At 42.9% G+C, this 21,193-nt stretch overlaps 1 protein-coding gene across 3 annotated transcripts in view; it reads right to left on the bottom strand.

The window, feature by feature from the left end:
* Nucleotides 1-10,549: 10,549 nt before the first annotated feature.
* KLHL5 (kelch like family member 5) overlaps nucleotides 10,550-21,193 on the bottom strand; it is a 141,323-nt gene continuing 130,679 nt past the window's right edge. For all 3 annotated transcript variants that reach the window (XM_030191298.1, XM_030191299.1, XM_030191300.1), the window contains 2 exons: nucleotides 14,716-14,887; nucleotides 10,550-12,544 (listed from right to left, as the gene is read on the bottom strand). In XM_030191298.1, the coding sequence (XP_030047158.1) occupies nucleotides 12,488-12,544; nucleotides 14,716-14,887 (229 nt within the window). In that variant the 3' untranslated portion in view covers nucleotides 10,550-12,487. The remainder of the gene's footprint in view (nucleotides 12,545-14,715; nucleotides 14,888-21,193) is intronic.

The raw sequence follows: 21,193 nt of genomic DNA, 5'->3' as shown, positions 1-21,193 counted from the left end.
AGCGGTTTCCCGCTGATGCAGTTGGTCCACCATCTGCTCGACCTTCTCACCGAAAATGTTATCCCCCCGGCAAGGGACGTCGGCCAGTCTCTGCTGGGTGCGGTTGTCCAGGTCAGAGGCGCGCAGCCATGAGAGCCTGCGCATCACTATACCTTGGGCCGCAGCACGAGATGCCACGTCACAGGTGTCAAAAATACCCCTGGACAGGAACTTTCTGCATGCCTTCAGCTGCCTGACCACCTCCTGATAAGGCCTGGACTGCTCCGGCGGGAGCTTCTCGACCAGGTCCGCCAGCTGTTGCACATTGGTCCGCATGTGGATGCTCATATAGAGCAGGTATGACTGGATGCGGGTCACGAGCATGGAGGATTGGTAGGCCTTCCTCCCAAACGAGTCCAGAGTGCGAGACTCCCGCCCCGGGGGCGCCGAGGCGGTATCCCTCGAACTCCGTGCCCTCTTGAGAGCAGAATCCACGACCGCTGAGTCATGGGGCAATTGGGGCCGCATGAGCTCTGGGTCGGAGTGGATCCTGTACTGGGACTCTGCTTTCTTGGGAATGGTGGGGTTAGTTAACGGTCTCACCCAGTTCCGGAGCAGCGTCTCCTTCAGGACATTGTGCAGCGGCACCGTGGAGGACTCTCTAGGTGGTGATGGATAGTCGAGGACCTCGAGCATCTCGGCCCTCGGCTCTTCCACAGAGACCACGGGGAAGGGAATGGTGATCGACATATCCCGCACAAAGGAGACAAAGGAGAGGCTCTCAGGAGGTGAGAGCTTCCTCTCCGGTGAAGGCGTGGGGTCCAAGGGAAGGCCCGTAGACTCCTCTGAGGAGAAATATCTAGGGTCCTCCTCTTCCCCCCACGAGTCCTCATCCTCGGTATCGGACATTAGCTCATGTAGCTGAGTCCTGTACCGGGCCCGGCTCGACGTCGAGGCACCGAGGTCTCGGTGTCGTCGAGCGGTGGACTCCCGCGCCGGCGGGGACGGAGCTCCCTCCATCGACGGGGACTCCACCTGCGTAGCAGTCGAGACCGGCACCACAAGCGGCGGCGGTGTCGACAGCTCCGGCGCCGGGCTAGAGCTCGCCGGCGCCACAGTCATCGGCGCCGAGGGCGCAAGCACCCCCGGCGCCGGCACAGCCTGGCGCATCAGCCCTTCCAGGATCCCCGGAAGGATGGCTCTGAGGCACTCGTCCAGGCCCGCTGCCGGGAAAGGCGGTGGGGCCGGTAAGGGTGTCGGTGCCGGAAGCTGCTGGGAGCCAGGAGACGGCACCGAGGTGCCGGAACCCCGACGCGTCGGTACCTCCACAACCGACGGGGACCTCTCCTCTCGACGATGACGCTTCGGCGTCGACTCCTCTTCAGGATGCACCGAGGGCGTCCGGTGACGACGCTTTTTGTCCTTCTTTCGATGCACGTCACCGGCGCCGGAGGGCATGGAGGAGGAGGAGGTCGATCCCCCTCGGTCTCGAGGCACCGGGTCAGACAGGGTTCGGTCCCGTGGCTCACGAGCTGAGGGAGTGACCGGGGCCGACTGCCCACGCGGCCTCTCAACCCCACTCTCACCGGCGGGCCGACGGGACCTGTTCTCCTGGGGTCGCTGCCATCGGTGCCGATGTCTCGGGCATCGATACCGGTACCGAAGAACCGGCCTTCGATACCGATGCCGTCGAGGTCGACGTCGAGGGGCCGGCGCAAGTTCCAAAAAGACGGTCCCGCAGAACTTGCCTCGCAACCCGAGTCCGTTTCCGGAGACCGAGACACAAAGCACACGACTTGAGATTGTGCTCCGGCCCGAGGCACTGGAGGCACCAAGCGTGGGTGTCGGTCTGCGAGATCGGCCGGCCGCAGCGACCACACTTTTTAAATCCACTCGGGACCTTCGAGGACATCGACGGAAAAATCGCGTCGGCGAAGTCAAAGTCGTCAATGGTGGCTAAAATCACACCACGAAAAAACAAACGACCGAGCGACCACTAGGCCGCAATGTAGCGTCCCCGCTGGAAGCGAGGGAAAAGGGGAGCGCGTGCTCCACACGCGCAGTCTTTTTTTTGTTTGTTTGTAAAAAGAAAAGATAAAAGGAAATTAAATTAAATTAACGAAGCGCGATCCGCGTATACGCGATCGCAAGAATCCGGCGGCTGAAGTAGAGAGAGCGGCAAGGCACGACTCTCTCCAGGCGCGGAAAAAAAGGAACTGGCGGGAGCGGTCGCGCACGGGCGGGAAGACGGCCGCGCATGCGCGGTGGGCGTGCCCTGCGTGCCGACCGTCCCGCGAAGCTTTTTTCCGGTTGGTGGGGGCTGCCGCGGACGTCACCCAGTCGTGAGAACAAGCAGCCTGCTTGTCCTCGGAGAAATAATTGTACACTTACTAATAAATAGCAAAATGATTAGGTGCTATTCTGTAAGGGCACGCATAAGTGGCATAGCGCATAAATACAAGCGGGGTATTCACATAGGCAGAGCTTACAGAATACTGTACATTATGTGTGCCTATCGAATTTAGGCATCCACATTTCACCAGGTCTATGGCTGGTGTAACTGCAGGTGCATAAATGTAAGGCGCCGGGTTATATTAGTATTTTATATTAGAACCTGGGTGCCCAGGTGCTGTTATAGAATAGGCTCTCACTATGTGGCGTTGTAGTCCAGTTCTGGTCCGGGTACCCAATATGTGTATCCTCGGCTCTTGTGTCTCGAAGCCCAAGGTCTGTGCGAGAGGAAAGAATAAACCAGACACCAAAATATATATATGGCTAAAGCTTTAGGGAAGCAGTCTCACAGCTGCAAAGTCTAGCAGCCTTGCTCAACTGTCTTCTAACTTCCCTTCTAAGCTCTAGCTTTTTATTAGCAATAATGAAGCATGACTGCACATTCTATGACATTCCATACATGATTACAAATTTGGTGAACAATATACTTCTCTCTTTCTCACACACTGCTTGCAACATTTATAGCCCACCTTATCTTTTTTAACTAGACTACATACACATTTCCTGGCTAGACTACACACACATTTCCTCCCTTATGTCTTGTTTCTCAAGGTCCTGTATAGTACATTTTGGGTTCAGCAATTACAGATAATATTCACAGCTCTCATCAAGAATTTAAAAATTCTTCTTTATACGACTGACACAAGCTCTCCACTTTCTCCTTGTTCTCTTACTGGAGCTCCAAAACATATTTTCCACTTTTCCTTGGTCCCCTACTGGACCTCTTCCACAGCATCAGGGCACCTGAAAGGAGGCACCCTATTATAGAATTACACTTGTATGGCTGAACATCACCACTATTCATATGTTTTCAGCCTGGCCCAAACTGAAACTGGTCATTTTGGCTGTATAGTGATTAATAAGGCCAAGTGTTGCTTGTTTAAAAAGAGGACTTGTCAGCCACGTTAGTCTTTTTAATATTGGCTCTCAGTTTGACTAACTTTCTGCTTTTCAGATATTAAAAGCCCCTATGAATTGTGAATCTAGGTAGGGTAGAAATAAAAAAAAATTAGAAGTGGCAAACCTTTTAGAATTTATCAGTGTTAAAAAAAATGCACTACTGTCTTTTTTCTCTGCAAAATGTATATGGGGTTCCTCCTACCCTTTCCTCTGCTTTTCTTATACACGGTTTCAAAAAAAACTATCCAAAGTTTGTTTTCTGCATAACTCTTGCAAAACTTGACAAATTTTAATGAAATTTGGGCTTATATTATCCTGAATAAATTTGTAATAAGCTTACACTCACACTGGCAATCTCACCTAAACAAAAAAAAACTATACAAAGCTTGTCTTCTGAATAACTTTGTCTAGCGATTATCATCACGATACGTGGAGACACAATTTTGCTTTAAACATAAACAGTTACCATGGATTTCAGTCAGTAGGATCTGATCCTTATTAAAAATTTGTTTCTGGAGAAAGGTTATGGTTCTCATAGACTGGTGCACGAGTTTCCAGAAAAGAGGTGGAAGAGGGTAAGCATAGAATATGTATTGAAGAAATTGTGAGAAATGGGCTAAACTGATTGCCAGTCAGGAAGTGGTAGGACCTGATCAGTTTTCATTGACAAAAATATCACGACAGCTGAAGAACCAGGCAGTGAAGTGATGTCATTCAGGTGAGGTGGCTGGCATGAGTGTAGGCTTATTGCAAGTTTATTTAGGATGATATATCCCAAATTTTATTGAAATTGGTCAAGTTTTGACAAAGTTATTCAGAAGACAAGCTTTGTATAGTTTTTTTTTTTTTCTAAATACAGTGTAGATTGCTTTTGGTTAAAATGTGAAATGCAATTCTATAACTAGATGCCTGTGGGTAGGTGCTTCTTTGTGTGTGTATACAGTGGTGGAAATAAGTATTTGATCCCTTGCTGATTTTGTAAGTTTGCCCACTGACAAAGACATGAGCAGCCCATAATTGAAGGGTAGGTTATTGGTAACAGTGAGAGATAGCACATCACAAATTAAATCCGGAAAATCACATTGTGGAAAGTATATGAATTTATTTGCATTCTGCAGAGGGAAATAAGTATTTGATCCCCCACCAACCAGTAAGAGATCTGGCCCCTACAGACCAGGTAGATGCTCCAAATCAACTCGTTACCTGCATGACAGACAGCTGTCGGCAATGGTCACCTGTATGAAAGACACCTGTCCACAGACTCAGTGAATCAGTCAGACTCTAACCTCTACAAAATGGCCAAGAGCAAGGAGCTGTCTAAGGATGTCAGGGACAAGATCATACACCTGCACAAGGCTGGAATGGGCTACAAAACCATCAGTAAGACGCTGGGCGAGAAGGAGACAACTGTTGGTGCCATAGTAAGAAAATGGAAGAAGTACAAAATGACTGTCAATCGACAAAGATCTGGGGCTCCACGCAAAATCTCACCTCGTGGGGTATCCTTGATCATGAGGAAGGTTAGAAATCAGCCTACAACTACAAGGGGGGAACTTGTCAATGATCTCAAGGCAGCTGGGACCACTGTCACCACGAAAACCATTGGTAACACATTACGACATAACGGATTGCAATCCTGCAGTGCCCGCAAGGTCCCCCTGCTCCGGAAGGCACATGTGACGGCCCGTCTGAAGTTTGCCAGTGAACACCTGGATGATGCCGAGAGTGATTGGGAGAAGGTGCTGTGGTCAGATGAGACAAAAATTGAGCTCTTTGGCATGAACTCAACTCGCCGTGTTTGGAGGAAGAGAAATGCTGCCTATGACCCAAAGAACACCGTCCCCACTGTCAAGCATGGAGGTGGAAATGTTATGTTTTGGGGGTGTTTCTCTGCTAAGGGCACAGGACTACTTCACCGCATCAATGGGAGAATGGATGGGGCCATGTACCGTACAATTCTGAGTGACAACCTCCTTCCCTCCGCCAGGGCCTTAAAAATGGGTCGTGGCTGGGTCTTCCAGCACGACAATGACCCAAAACATACAGCCAAGGCAACAAAGGAGTGGCTCAGGAAGAAGCACATTAGGGTCATGGAGTGGCCTAGCCAGTCACCAGACCTTAATCCCATTGAAAACTTATGGAGGGAGCTGAAGCTGCGAGTTGCCAAGCGACAGCCCAGAACTCTTAATGATTTAGAGATGATCTGCAAAGAAGAGTGGACCAAAATTCCTCCTGACATGTGTGCAAACCTCATCATCAACTACAGAAGACGTCTGACCGCTGTGCTTGCCAACAAGTATTAGGTCTTGTTTGCCAGAGGGATTAAATACTTATTTCCCTCTGCAGAATGCAAATAAATTCATATACTTTCCACAATGTGATTTTCCGGATTTAATTTGTGATGTGCTATCTCTCACTGTTACCAATAACCTACCCTTCAATTATGGGCTGCTCATGTCTTTGTCAGTGGGCAAACTTACAAAATCAGCAAGGGATCAAATACTTATTTCCACCACTGTATGCTCAAAAGAGTTGCATTTAGACTAGGGCTTCTTTCAATTAAATTTTTTAATCAGAATTAATTGCGTAATTAAAGGTATTTATTTCCCATTTCAGCTCCTTGTGACTCTGGGCAAGTCACTTAACCCTCCATTGCCCAAGATACAAAATAAGTACCTGTATATAATATGTAAACTTCTGTGATTGTAACCATAGAAAGGCAGTATATCAAATCCCAACTTTCTTCCCTTACCTAAAGATCCAACATCTTTCCCTTTCCTCTTCCCACAGTTCCATTATCTCTCTCTTCTACTGGTCCTGGGAGTGGCAGCATTGCACATATGATGCCTGTGGCCTAATCTGAAGCTTTTCCTTTGGCCCTCTAACATCACTTCCTCTGACATCACTACCTGTTTTTGCTTTGGCGGGACAGATTAGAGAGAAAGCTTCAGACCAGGCAGCATATGTGCAATGCTGCCATTGCTGAGGAGATGCTGCAACACAGTACCATCCATCTCCCCTCCCAACACGGTGCAGAATATACCCCTCACTCTTTCCTCCACCCCATCTCAGAATCCCCATCCATTCAAACCTTCCTCTTGCTGTTAGAGTGTCATGCCCCAAAAAAGCAAAGCAATGCACTGTTCAGCTTCTCACTCAAGTGCATTGCAAGGAACAGATGGGTCCCACTCATAAAGCAATAGGAAATGTGCTTCAAAGGCAGGACCCTGGCAATGCCTTGAAATGCACTTGAGCAAAAGGCTTTTTTGGGCATGGCACTAGAAATGAGAGGAAGATCTGAAAAAAGGGGACTCTGTGAGTGGGGAGGAAAAGGAATGGGGGAGATTCTGCACCATGTGTGTATTGAGGGGAGAGAAGGGAGGGAGATAGGGAGGCACTGTGCTGCAGCATTTAGGGTGGCAATGCTCCCACCTAAACTATGTCTGTGGATGGGGCAGTTTCCACATTCCGGACTCGCTTGTGTCCTGTATGGCCGCACATACCTTGCTAATGCCCTGTAATCTGCCTTTCTATATGAGTTGTAATAGCTATTTGTTCTCTCATAATCCCTCCCACCTACCCTGGTTTAAAGGAAAAATGCTTCACTAGCTGTGAAAAGATAGCTGCATCTCCAAGGCTCACTTCATCCCAAACTGATCTGCTGCCTGTTCACCTCTTTACACATTTCTTTTACCTCTTTTATTGTTTCTTCTCTCTATGGTTTCTGCAGTCTGACCACTGGTACCTTTCTCATTACCTGGAAACAGGCTGTGGTGCGCCTTTTTCTTAAGGGTGAATCTCTTCAAAAAAGCGGTTAATAAATCCCAATAAATAAATATCAAATATGATCACTCCTCCATTACTAATTACAGGACCATTTCCAATCTTCACTTTGCCTCCAAAATAGCTGAGAATGTCAACTCCACTGACTATCTTGAAAAAACAAATTCCTTGCATCCATAGCAAAGAGGATTCTATAACCCCATTCTACTGAGCACATTCTTCTTGGTCTCATAAATCACATAACCTTGGATGGCAAGAAAGACATTCTTCTTAACTGAATAGATCTTTCTTCCGCCTTTGATTTGGTTAGTGATCCCATTCTTCTTCATACTCACTGACTTCAGTGTTACTGCTCCTGCTTTTTTAGGGTTAAAATTTTCTCTCATGATTTCTCCTGTGTGGTTCATCACCTCGATACATTCTCCAATCCTTTTTCATTACAGTCTGGTGTTCCTCAAGGCTCCATTGTTTAATGCCTTTCTCCGCCCCCCCCCCCCCCCTCCCCTTGCTCTCCTAATCCAATCTCTTGGTTTCACATTTTTTATATATACAGACGATATTCAGATCCTCTCCACTTTAGAATCTCTGTCTGAAATTCTGCAGCAGACTGATTATTCCAGAATGAATTAAGACTGAATATTGCTAAGTCAGAAACCATCAACTTTTCCCACCATGGTTTAATTCTGTATTTCTCCTTCCTATCATTAAAGATATCCAACGTCTTTTCAAGGATTTGATAAAATTCTTGGCATTACCCTGAATAATGACTTAAACCTTCCATCCCATACCTTATGTTGTTTCTAGCTGCTTTTTCAGCCTTAAACAGATCTATACAATATGCCACATGCTTGAATTCTCTTCTCTCTGGATACTTCTCGTGACACTGATCATTTCAAAGCTAAATGATTGTAATTCCCTTTACTTTGGGCTTCCGGCCACCCAGGTCCGAAGACTGCAACTTATACAAAATATCACTATTAAGCTTCTGTTTGGCCGTTGAAAGTCTGACCACAATTCCTCCTTCCTGTCTGCCAAACACTGGATTCCTGTCTCCTCTAGGGTTCCTTTCAAAGTCCTTGTATTGTGCCACTGGGTTCTGTCTTCAGGCCTTCCCTTATTCACAGCCAATCTTCTCATTCCAGATCACTCCCAAACAGCACTTTGTTCCTCCCAGCAACACTTGCTTACTTTTCTAACATTTTAGCAGGCATTCTTGTTTCAGCATCTCAGCTTCATCACTGTAAAACAGCCTCCCGCTTTATATCAAATTAGAACCTTCTCTTAATAATTAAAATCCTTACTTAAAGCGTATTTCTTCTCACTGGTCTTTCCAGATGCTGTACCAAACTGGACCCTCTTTTCACCCTCCTATAGCCACTCCTCAGAGGCAGGGGCCTGAACCAGTTCCCCCTACTGTGTGCCTCCTTCCCAATCTTTTCCTTTTGTGATTTTGTATCTTCCCCTTCTGTTTAATTTTATGTTTTTATTTGATTTTCAATATGTAATTTCTCCCTACCCCCTTATTTTTAAACTATATAAACTGCTCATATACTCTGTTTTATAGGTGGCATATCAAATAAAATTAAACTTGAAGACTACTTTTCATGTGTTGATCTGTCTCAATTTAAACCTACTCCACTGTTCATTTTCTTACATTACAATACTACCCCTCTCCTCAAGTCGCTTCACTGGCTCCCTATCCGTTTTCGTATCCTGTTCAAACTTCTTCTACTAACCTATAAATGTACTCACTCTGCTGCTCCCCAGTATCTTTCCACACTCATCCTTCCCTACACCCCTTCCCGTGCACTCCGCTCCATGGATAAATCCTTCTTATCTGTTCCCTTCTCCACTACTGCCAACTCCAGACTTCACGCCTTCTGTCTTGCTGCACCCTACGCCTGGAATAAACTTCCTGAGCCCCTACGTCTTGCCCCATCCTTTGCCACCTTTAAATCTAGACTGAAAGCCCACCTCTTTAACATTGCTTTTGACTCGTAACCACTCGCCTCCACCTACCCTCCTCTCCTCCTTCCTGTACACATTAGTTGATTTGATTTGCTTACTTTATTTTTTGTCTATTAGATTGTAAGCTCTTTGAGCAGGGACTGTCTTTCTTCTATGTTTGTGCAGCGCTGCTTACGCCTTGTAGCGCTATAGAAATGCTAAATAGTAGTAGTAGTAGTAGTAGTAAGGCCCTGTTTAATAAGCTGTGCAGTAGGTGCGCTAGCGTTTTTAGCATGCACTAATGCTAGAGACACCCATTTAGCATGCGCTAAAAATGCTAGCGCGCACACCTTAGTAAACAGGGCCCATAATTTTTTTTTTACAGTTTTACTCAATGAAAAGTAACCCCTTCCTCAATTAATCTTCCCTATCACAGACCTGCCATCTTAACTTTGTCTCTCTTGAGTAGATGTGAGCCCCCAGGGGCAGGAACTATTCCGTATGTGTGTCTTGAAAGCACTGTGTACACCTTGTAGGGCTATACAAATGTTAATAAAATACCTTCAATTTTTAATGAGACAAATGCATAGTACTTTATAGTAAGCAAGGCACTGTGTGCAATTACAAACTCCCAAGTGAAACAATTTCAAAACTTCCGCATAGCTGCCTGTGAACATGTTTCATTGGATTGTGCTAGTTTATGTCACCGTTTTAATTGTGTTACATTGACAGTTGATTATTTTACAATTATTATGCTGTTAATACAAGTTGTTTATGTCAAGCTACACCTGTTGTACACTTCCTTAAAATATAAATAATAAACAAACACTAAGGGCTATATATAGTGTGCTCCTGTGTACTAATACATTAGCATTTGGTAAATCTAGCCCCGAGAAAAAATAATATATATGTTACGTTGATGGTAATTTTATAATAGGGTGCCTAGCTTTAATGGGAAAGAAGGTATCTATTTTGGATGTATGTTTTTTTTTTTTAAAGGTGCATAAGCGTCCGTGTGTCTTTATAAAATTCTAGTGCAAATGCTGTAACAACAGTGCCTACATTGAAGGTGCAGACGTTATGACTGCTCATAAGCAATGTAAATATATGCACATAGAGTATGCAGGTACGAATGTAGATTACTGTATTTTATATTCAATGCATATATTACCACATACCTGCTAAAATCAGTAGCGTCCCAAGGATGGGGCAGCAGGTTTGGTCTGCCCCTGGTACAGGCAGTAAGAGGGTGCACTGAGTAGTTGTGCAGCTGCCAGCTCTTCCAGTCCCCTGCCCCGGAACAGGAAGTTGGTGTCAGAGGGGGGCAAAGGACAGCCAGAGCCAACAGTTGTGCAACTACTCAGTGTACCCCTTTACTGCTTGTAGGTGGGGGGGGGGGGGGGGATTTGATGCGCCTGGAGGAGGGGGTGCCCCACCCCAGGTGGCAACCAAGCTAGGTAAACCGCTGGCTAAAATGCCTTTTAAAATTAACCCCAAGATGTATGGTCTTTCCTACCTTAAGTAACACTTCAAAACAGATGGCCTACAATAGAGAGTTGCTCTACTTTAAATTGGTATAGGGTACCAGCTAATTTTGGTCACCTCTTGTGTTTAATACTCATTATATAACCACTGTTAGTAGCAATCAGGAAGTTAGTCACACAGGGGGTAACTCTATCAGAGGCTGCCTAGTTTTAGGTGGCAAGAAAGCACAGTATTCTAATCATTTAGGTGCATAACTGGCCTTACACACATAAATAACCTCTTATAGAATACTGATTAGCCGAAAAGTACATGCCATGTTTTGATGGTGTCATAGGAGCCAATGAATGGAGGTGCTAAACCCAATGAAACCTACCCCTCCCTGGACACAGTCAAAGAGTTTGCTCAATATTGGGGGTGCACAAGCACCCACAGCACTCTCAGAGCTGGCTCCTATGGATGGTGTGTACATTGCCATTGGGTATGTGAATAGGTGGCGTTTAGGCAGAGCACACATATATACACATGAGTTATAGAATACTATAATTTATGCACATTTATGTACACATCTAGGCAAGGACATTTACACCAGTTATAGGACTAGTGTTAAGTAGTCATGCCTAGATATACGCATGCACGCTTCTCTGCCACTTGTGCTAGTATTCTGTAAAGAACAGTAGGGGCCTACGTTCCGTTTCAGAATGGCTTAAAATAGGTTCCATAGCCAGTGCCTATAGTAGGCAGTGTTATAGAATTACCCTACAGTGTGGCTTTCCCAATAACATTCCAGTAGGATATGGAGATAACACATTTTATTTCTGAGGCATACAAGTCCTACATTTCTACAGATAAATACTACAGATAAATAATGTTAATTAGAAGTTAGTAAGGGACCAGCCCAGTATTCAGTGGCAGTGCCATGCAGAAACCTGGTCTGGATTCCTGGCATATCTTCTGCTCTGCAGAAAATCTGCACCCTGGATGATGTGGAGTGAGGCATAGCTACAGCACCGAGAAAACATTTTGTGTCTGAGTTTAGAACCCACAATTGCAGGAGTCCAGAAGGAGATGTGAAACATGTTATACAGTCAATTACTTAAACATTAGCTCTGCAATACTTCCCAATAAACAAAATAAGAACAAACCAATATAATTCCATTGGACCTGCTTTCTGTTATAATAACTCACTTTTACTATCCGAAAAGCAACTTCAGATCTTCATCAAATAAAGTTGTTCTGTCGAAATACCAGAAAAATCCACAATAAAATTTACAAAGACAAACAATGAACAAATTAGGGAAATATTTATAACACAATTTTATAATACCCTGAAATATCAAAATAGCAAAGAGAAGCACCTGCAGAAACCTTAAATATCATACATTTTCCAGCATAACAATAAGATCATATTTAACGGAAGGCTTCAGTTAAGTAAGAGTCACTAAACCATAGATATGGTGCAAAATGATAATGAATTCATGAAATGGATACTATTGGGTTGCTTACCATATAAAATTCTTCTGCATTGATTTGCATATTTTAAAAAATATACCCGATACGCTACTTGTGATAAAATGAACAGCAGTTCTAGATGCTTACTATATGACAATCAGAACTATTTAAAAATCTTTTGTAAGTCAAAAATCCTACATACTGGCAACCACTTGGCTGCTTGTGTATGAGTCTTGGGTGTAAAAAGAGGGAATGTGCAAGTTCAGCATAAGTAAATAGTGCATATGATATAAGAAATGGTCATTTGTTAGATGGTGTTTAACACTGGTCCACTTTATTCCTGCTTTATGGCATCCCTCAAGACCTTGTTGTGTGACAATCTTATACTTTCTTCATGATAAACATCAAGTGAATGGCTTCATATGGACGTAAATTAGAGTTTTACAGTCACAACACATGCCCCTGCTCTTCCTAGGCACAATGGTGCAACCTAAAAGACCAAAAACACAAAAAAACAAAATTACCTACATATGTAAAAAAATGCATGTGCACAATTCTTTTTCTCCCAGGCTCCTTGTTTTTTTTAATGACACATTTTCAATGCCTACCAACATTTTCCACCTTTTTTAATTGAAAAAAAAAAAAACCATTTCTTATAAATTTTGGTTCATTGCCTGCATATATTTGAGCACTAGAGTCAATGAGTTTGTGTGCTACAAATAAGGTAAACCCACTTATTCTATATAGTGTGCCAAAAGTTAGGTGCCAATTCAGCATGTAACTTCCACACTACAAAAGCAGTTATGCACCAATATATGGGTAACACAGTCAGTATGCATATAAGGGCATGGGAGGCAAATTCATATGGGAGGGGTATGGGTGGGACATGGCCATTTCTCCAAGGGGTCCTTTTACTAAGCAGCGCTAGAAAGTAGCTGGTGCTGCAATTAGCACATGGGTTTGCTGCATGCTCTGGCCACTTTCTAGTATGGCTGAAAAATAGCCACATTCGATGTTTTTTTTTTTTTTTTTTTAAATGGCCGCGCACTAATTTCCTCGTTATCACATGGCCATTACCGCCAGTAGTCCTTACTTCCAACTATTTAGAAGGTGGTAAGATCTCCCACGCTACTTCTGCACTAATCAGGTAGTGAGCGGTAAAGTGCCCATACTACCTGATTAGCGCAGGGCACGTCTACTCCCTGCCCCACGCTAGAAAATAATTTCTATTTTCTACCAAGGGGATTAGTGGGTGCTGATCACAGCAATGCTGTGGGACAACTCAGCATACCCATGCAGTAGCCCTACCACCCTTTAGTAAAAGGGTCCCCAAGTGACATATGCAACTTATTGAATGGTCAGTTCTTCACCTAGGATGCCACACCAAGTCATGCACATTTACGACTGCTATTGACACAGCGCAAGTGGGTGTGCCTCAATCTTGGTGTGCAACTGTCAAATTAAGCTAGTATTCTATAACAGATCTGGCGAGCAAGTTTTCCATTACGAATGCTAGTCTAGTGCTCAAATGTTTGGCACCTAACTTTTACAGAATTGCATTCAACGTATTTTGTTATCAAATATTCGAACTGGATTGGCCTGGAGGGACATGGGTTTCATTTCTGGTTCAACCGGGACATGATAATACGGAGGTAGCGTTCACAGCTCAGAGAGTGGAGAGGAGGAGGGGAATTATAAACATGACCCAATGGTGACACCTAATATCAGGGCTCCAGGAACAGCTCTGGTATGTGGCTCCCAGCCAAGGGGTGTCACCAAAATGTCTGGATTAATGTAAGTGGAGAAGGGATACATTATAAAGGAAAAAAATTTCCAGGTTTTTCTGAATGAAAACCAATGGTGCCAGATTCCAGCCCTGGTTCTGTTGGAGCTGAAAGTCCAAAGGCGCAGGAGAAAATTGCTAGGTCAAAACAAAAAAAATATGTTTTTTTAACTTTGTGAAATACACCCAAACTGCACATCTGGAGCCTTGTTATAAATGCAGTAATATGCTTTACATTTTTCAGCTTTCTCAACAACAAAGAGTGGCCTAGTGGTTAGGGTGGTGGATTTTGGTCCTGGGGAACTGAGGAACTGAGTTCGATTCCCACTTCAGGCACAGGCAGCTCCTTGTGACTCTGGGCAAGTCACTTAACCCTCCATTGCCCCATGTAAGCCGCATTGAGCCTGCCATGAGTGGGAAAGCGCGGGGTACAAATGTAACAAAAATAAAAAACGATTTGGGGCTGCTGACCTGTACCACTTTTCGCCATAGAAAAAACGCTGATGCCAGTGTCACAGTCATGCTGACTTTCTCAGTACTGCACTTTCTCCAATTTATGCATGTTTTAAAAGTGACTCTTACTGTCAATGTTGTGAGAAGCAAGGCACATATGGCCTAATCCTCATGACAATCGAAAGAGAACTGGGTGGCAAACTCTCCACAGCATGGCATCACTGCCTCAATACACCATGACCTGTACATATAATACCCTTTATGAAGACTGAGAATACACTAGGATAAATCTCCATGAGAAGAGAATTATTTTTTTCACCACATTGTTTGTCTGCATTCACTCTGATGAAATTACATTTATAAGATCAGTTATCTTCCGTTGCAACTCAAACCAGTTTGGAAATGTTGGTGAGGATCATTCTTACCTGCATCCACTCATTAGTCTGGGGATCATAGGCTTCCACTGTATTAAGATATGCCTGCCCATCATATCCTCCAACAGCGTAGAGCTTATCACCCAACAGACATACTCCTACTGCATCTCTGCTAATACTCATAGATGCTACTGAAGTCCACATATCTGTTTTGGGGTCATATCTGCAAATAAAAGTATATATTGTAGAGTTGGATTACATGAACCATTAAGAGTAACTGTTCAACCTCTAACATGGCTGGGCAGAGCAGACAGGTTGCATGGTCTTTATCTACCATCATTTTCTCTATTTCCAAGTTTAATTGGTGGTCACAACATGAATTGCTGCACTGCTCACAGAAGTTTAACAAACTTGATCTAAACCTTACAGCTGTTCTGTGCTTAAAGCACAGTATCAACTGTAAAACAGTCACTCCAACTCTAAGTTCACTTTTGAACAGAAAGTCGGTACCTTAACCAAAAAGATACAAAGCAAGGCTAAGTTCCTGAGGAGAGTAATTTTCATAAACCATTTACCCAACTAAGGGGATTAGTTACTAAGATACAGTGGAATGTCGCATGTTACCGCAGGAGGCGCTAAGCTGCAGGCCATCTCTCTCCTCTTCAATCTGTTCAAAATTCTGCTGCACGACTAATATTCCGCCAGTGTCGTTATGCTCATATTAGCCCTCTCCTCAAGTCACTTCACTGGCTTCCTATCCCTTTCCACATACAATTCAAACTCCTCTTATTTACCTATAAGTGCATTCACTGTGCAGCGCCTCAGTGCCTCTCCACTCTCATCTCTCCCTACGTTCCTCCCCAGGAACTCCGTTCACTGGGTAAATCTCTCTTATCTGCACCCTTCTCCTCCACTGCTAACTCCAGACTCCGTTCCTTTTATCTTACTGCACCATATACCTGGAATAGACTTCCTGAGCCAGTACGTCAAGCTCCATCTCTGGCCGTCTTCAAATCCAAGCTAAAAGCCCACCTTTTTGATGCTGCTTTTAACTCCTAACCCTATTCACTTGTTCAGAACCCTTATATTATCATCCTCACTTTAATATTCCCTTATCTCTTGTTTGTCCTGTTTGTCCTAATTGTAAGCTCTTTTGAGCAGGGACTGTCTCTTCATGTTCAAGTGTACAGCGCTGCGTACATCTAGTAGCGCTTTAGAAATGATAAGTAGTAGTAGTAAGTTAGATAACTCCCACGGTCAACGAATAATTCAACTTGCTTTTAGCCTCTCCAGCTATACTACTTACTACTACTTATCATTTCTAAAGTGCTACTAGACGTACGCAGAGCTGTACACTTGAACATAAAGAGACAGTCCCTGCTCGACAGAGCTTACAATCTAATTAGGACAGACAGAACAAACAAGAGATATGTTATTTGTCTTCCTCAAGATCATCAGGCAACTGTGTCACCTGATGCTTCTGGGGGGCTCCTTAAAAGTGCCGGTGCAGGCTGTAAATCCTACTCCTACACCCCTGAATCCTTTTCAAACCCCCTACTTGAGGAACCCAATGAAAGCCCCCCCCCCCCCCCCACATCCTCTACCTTCCAGCAGCACCTTCTTCAGAGGTAGTCTGTGACTCAGCCTTTGGGACAGCTAAACTGGGGTGGGGGACAATACCTACTTCATCTGTAAATGGATAGTGGGAGCACTTCTGAACATAGAAGGGAAGGACTCATTCACTGTCAGGCATATTTTCGAAAGAGAAGGGCTGATTGAAAACCACTTAGTGCATATAAATTTAACAATTTACAATTTTTTGAAAAATTGGGGAGGATTTTTACAGGGCAAAAAGATGGATGTTGCTATACTGGCAGAAGAAGGGATGGTGGATATGGATGCTGACTACACTGGTTGGGGGGGGGGGGGGGGTGACAGGCAGGCAATATTTTCTGATTTCTTTAAATCAGGGTTCCTCCCACCTAGTCCTTGGGACAATTGCATTGTAATTTTCTGGATATCAACAATGAGTATACATGAGAGATCTGCATGCATTGCCTTTATTATATATCGTACCAAGTGACATCTAATTCAATTACTTCAGCTACATGGATACCTGAATGCGGAGTCCCACAGGAATCCCCCCTCTCACCAACCTTATTCAACTTAATGATGATACCCTTGGCGAAACTACTATCAAACCAAAACCTCAACCCATACATATACACAGACGACGTAATGATCTACATCCCATTCAAACAAGATTTAAAGGAAATTTCCAATGACATCAACCAAAGCCTACATATCATGCACACATGGGAGGACACATTACAACTGAAACTCAATGCAGAAAAAACCCAATGCCTAATACTCACCTCCCAACATAACACGAACAAATTCACCACCATTAACACACCAAAATTGAATCTTCCAATTTCGGACACCCTAAAAATTCTTGGAGTCACCATTGACCAACACCTAACACTTGAGAATCACACGAAAAACACTACCAAGAAGATGTTCCACACAATTTGGAAATTAAAGAGAGTAAGACCTTTCTTCCCAAGGACGGTCTTCCGCAACCTGGTACAATCAATGGTACTCAGTCATCTAGATTACTGCAATGCACTCTACGCCGGCTGTAAAGAGCAAATAATCAAGAAACTTCAGACAGCTCAGAATACTGCAGCTAGACTCATATTCGGCAAATCAAAATATGAAAGTGCTAAACCCCTATGAGAAAAGCTATATTGGCTCCCACTCAAATAACGCATCACATTCAAAATATGTACCCTAGTTCACAAAATCATCCACAGAGACGCCCCAGCCTACATGTCAGACCTGATAGACCTACCACGCAGGAATGCCAAAAAATCATCCCGCACATTCCTTAATCTTCACTTCCCTAACTGTAAAGGTCTAAAATACAAACTAACGCATGCATCAACCTTCTCCTACTTGAGCATACAATTCTGGAACACGCTGCCGTGCAACTTAAAAACACTCTATGAACTAACCAACTTCCGCAAATTACTGAAGACCCATCTCTTTAACAAGGCATACCACAAAGACCAACAAACATGAACTCCAATACAAATATCCAGAAATGCCTTACAATATTTGCTTGTTAAACTACTAGTATGTTCTATCATTATCATGTTTGCTTGTTAAACTACTATTATGTTTTATCATTATCATGTTACCCAAGAGCCTTTTATAATGCTAAATGTATATCTTCTTATATGCTTCCACTATTCATGATGTATTGTAAGCCACATTGAGCCTGCAAAGAGGTGGGAAAATGTGGGATACAAATGCAATAAATAAATCTCTCATGCATATTAGTGATGGATAACCTGAAAACCAGATTGTCTATGTGTGTCCTGAGGACTCAGTGAAACCATTCTAATTTTTTTCTGATTTCTGTTAAGCACAACAGACCTTTTAAAAATTGCATTTATATGCAGTTTATTTGTGCTGTCCATGCTGCCAGAATGGCCCTAAGGCAGGAGGCAGGCCAGGTGGAAAGCGGGGTACAGGGTGGGGCAGGAGGCTGCAAAAACAAAAGTTGGCTCAGTGCACCACAACCTCGAGTAGCCCTAATTACTTGCTCTATGGTTAGCAGTTTTATATTATGGAATTTGGAAGTGATAAAGAAAATGGATTGAAAGTAGTTGGAACTGTTTCCTAAAAGATGTTCTCATTTGCAAGACAGGTCAGCAAACCTAACCTGAGCATTAGCTCTAAGACTATACAAACCAAACCAAAGCAGGAGAGTACTTCCACAGTAATCAAAACTGAAGACAAGAGTGGAAGAAGCAGTTCCAAGGAAAACCAGAAATCCAATGTCTTCAAACAAAAGTGTATTCTCTCCAATAAAAATAACATACACTGTCCAGACCCTACACGGACATAATAGAAAAGTACATTAAATGATTTAAATATCAGTTGTGAGTACAGGGGGGCCCTTTGTGGCAGTAAGCCTAACGCGGGCTTACCGATCGCTCTTCCGGGACTACTGCAGGTCCAACATGGCCACTGGTAGTCCCACCCCGAGTGTGTGCCATTTCTGGGGGAAAAAGAAACTCCTGTATATGGCTTGCGTGGTAGTAACCCGGTGGTAATCGGCAGGTTAGCGCCAGCTTTGTGCAGGAGCCCTTATCGCTACCTCAATGGGTGGTGGTAAGGGCTCCCCACTGCATGGCCATGCAGTTCTTTCACCAGGTGGCCATTTTTGGGGGGGCTTTTACTGGCTGCAGAAAAAAAGGCCCTGGTACGCGGGAAAATGGCCCCTGCTGCTAACTCAGGGCCCTTTTTCCCGCAGCTTAGTAAAAGGACCCCATAGTGCACTGTGCACTCACAACTGATATTTAAATCATGCATTCTCACATCATGCACTTTTTTTTTATCTGCATACATGATCACAGTTTCCTCAAGTCACAGTATCACTCATTTTTTACTTTAAATACTTTTTGTATTTACCTATGTGCACATTATCGTAATATTGATCATCGTTAAGATATTTTACGGTGCCACTTCATATTCATGTACATTTAATGTACTTTTCCATTACATTTTTGACTGTATTCTCATTTGTGTTTATATATTTATTATACCATATAGTTGTGGCCCCTGAAGAAGTCCGTGTAGGGTCTGGATGGTGTATGTTAATTTTTGTTAAAGAATAAAGTTTTGTTTGAAGACATTGGATTTCTAGCTTTCCTTAGATCTACTTCTTCCACTTTAATCTTCATAAGATAATTCATAGTTAATTCTCTTATTAAGCCACCCTTTCAAGATGAAACTATTGATCAAGCATCTTCAGCTAATCAGTTGGCTGATTTTTTTCAAGGTAAGATTATTAAGCAAAGGCCAGGGTTTTCAGATCATCAACTGGATGTAGAGCCTGACTTATCTACACAATCTCTTGGTAAGGAAGGGATTCCTGGATATAGAATTTGGAAAAGATTTTCCTCAATTTGCTAGAACAATTTTGTTCATTTATATAAAAATTATAGTACATCTTATTGTGTATTGGACAGTTGCTCTCCCCATTTGATGCAAGTGGCTCCTCCTTTCTTTCATATAGCCTTTTTAGATTGGATTCAGGAGAAACTATCCTTGGGCTCATTTCCTAGAGATCTAGGTGAAATAATTGTCATTCCAATATTGAAAGATACAAAATTACCTGTTAGTACCATATTTAATTATAGGCATATAGCGTTGATTCCATTCTTTACCAAACTGATGGAGGCATTAGTAACTTTATAATTAAATCAGTATTTGGATACTTTACATTTTCTAATTTACATTCCTCTCAGGGTTTTGACCCTTTTTTTTTTTAGTACAGAAACTGTTGTCAGTTCTTTATTAGATAATGCTAGATGTTTTTTGAGTGAAGGGAAATGTGCAGTGCTGGTGCAGTTCAATCTTTTCGCGGAATTTGATCTAGTGGATCATAAAATTTTATTACAGTCAGTCACTCGAGGAAATTGGTATTGCTGAGAAGGTGTTGGATTAGTTTGGTGATTTTTAAAATCATTCTTACAGGGCTAAAATGAAGGATTTTTTTCTTTTCTTGTGGTGGAATACATGTGCAGTGCCTCAGGGTTCATCCCTTTTGTCTGTGCTGTTTAATGTTTTTCTACAGTCCTTAGGTAGTTTGTTGCATAACAATAACTTTTTACATTACATTTATACTGATGAAATTTCTGTCTTAATTCCATTTAATTCTGTATCTGAAATTGATTCTTTGTTGATTCAGGGTTGTATATCCTTAATAGATAATTGGATGTTTTATTATAAACTAAAATTGAATACAGATAAAACAAAAGTTTCTATGTTTTGACACTAAACCAGCAAATATTCCCAAGACTATCTGTATTAATCAAGCTATCTTTTCTCCAACAATTAAGATTCTTGGGGTTCTTGTGGACAATGCTATCTCTTTGGAAAACTAAGTTTCTTTTCTAGTTAAGAATTTTTTTTATGAGGAAGCTATGATGTGTGCGTAGCTATTTTGAGCGAGATCAGTTCAAACTATTGGTTCAGGCACTCCTTGTCTCTCAATTAGATTATTGTAACCTTATATACGTGGGCTGTAACAAGGGTCTCCCTTAGGAAATTGCAGACTATTCAAAATACTGCAGTTCACTTGCTTTTTGGCTTATCCAAATATGACAGTATTTCACCCAGTTTCTTAAAATTACACTGGTTATCTATTGAAGCCAGAATATTTTTTTAAGTTGGCTCATTTTCTTTTTAAAATCATGCATGATTTGGCACCTATCTATACGAACATTTCCAATTTTTTGCTACTAAAAGAACAAGACGAAAAGGTGAGGTGGGTTACTCATTTCCCTTGGAGAAGGAAACTGTTTAGCACAGCACTTTGAGGACAAAATCAGAAATGTAAGAAATACAGTAAAAGGAAAAGCAATAAATCTCAATGATTACAAAGAAATTATCTCCAGTGGAGAGGTCATAAGACAGAAGAAAAGAGAATGTGCAGCAGATAAAAACTGGTCAA

The sequence above is a fragment of the Microcaecilia unicolor genome, chromosome 2, assembly GCF_901765095.1.
Source record: "Microcaecilia unicolor chromosome 2, aMicUni1.1, whole genome shotgun sequence".
NCBI classification, from domain to species: Eukaryota; Metazoa; Chordata; class Amphibia; order Gymnophiona; family Siphonopidae; genus Microcaecilia; species Microcaecilia unicolor.
The sequence above is the reverse complement of the archived record's forward strand: the minus strand, read 5'-3'. Positions and strand labels throughout refer to the sequence as shown.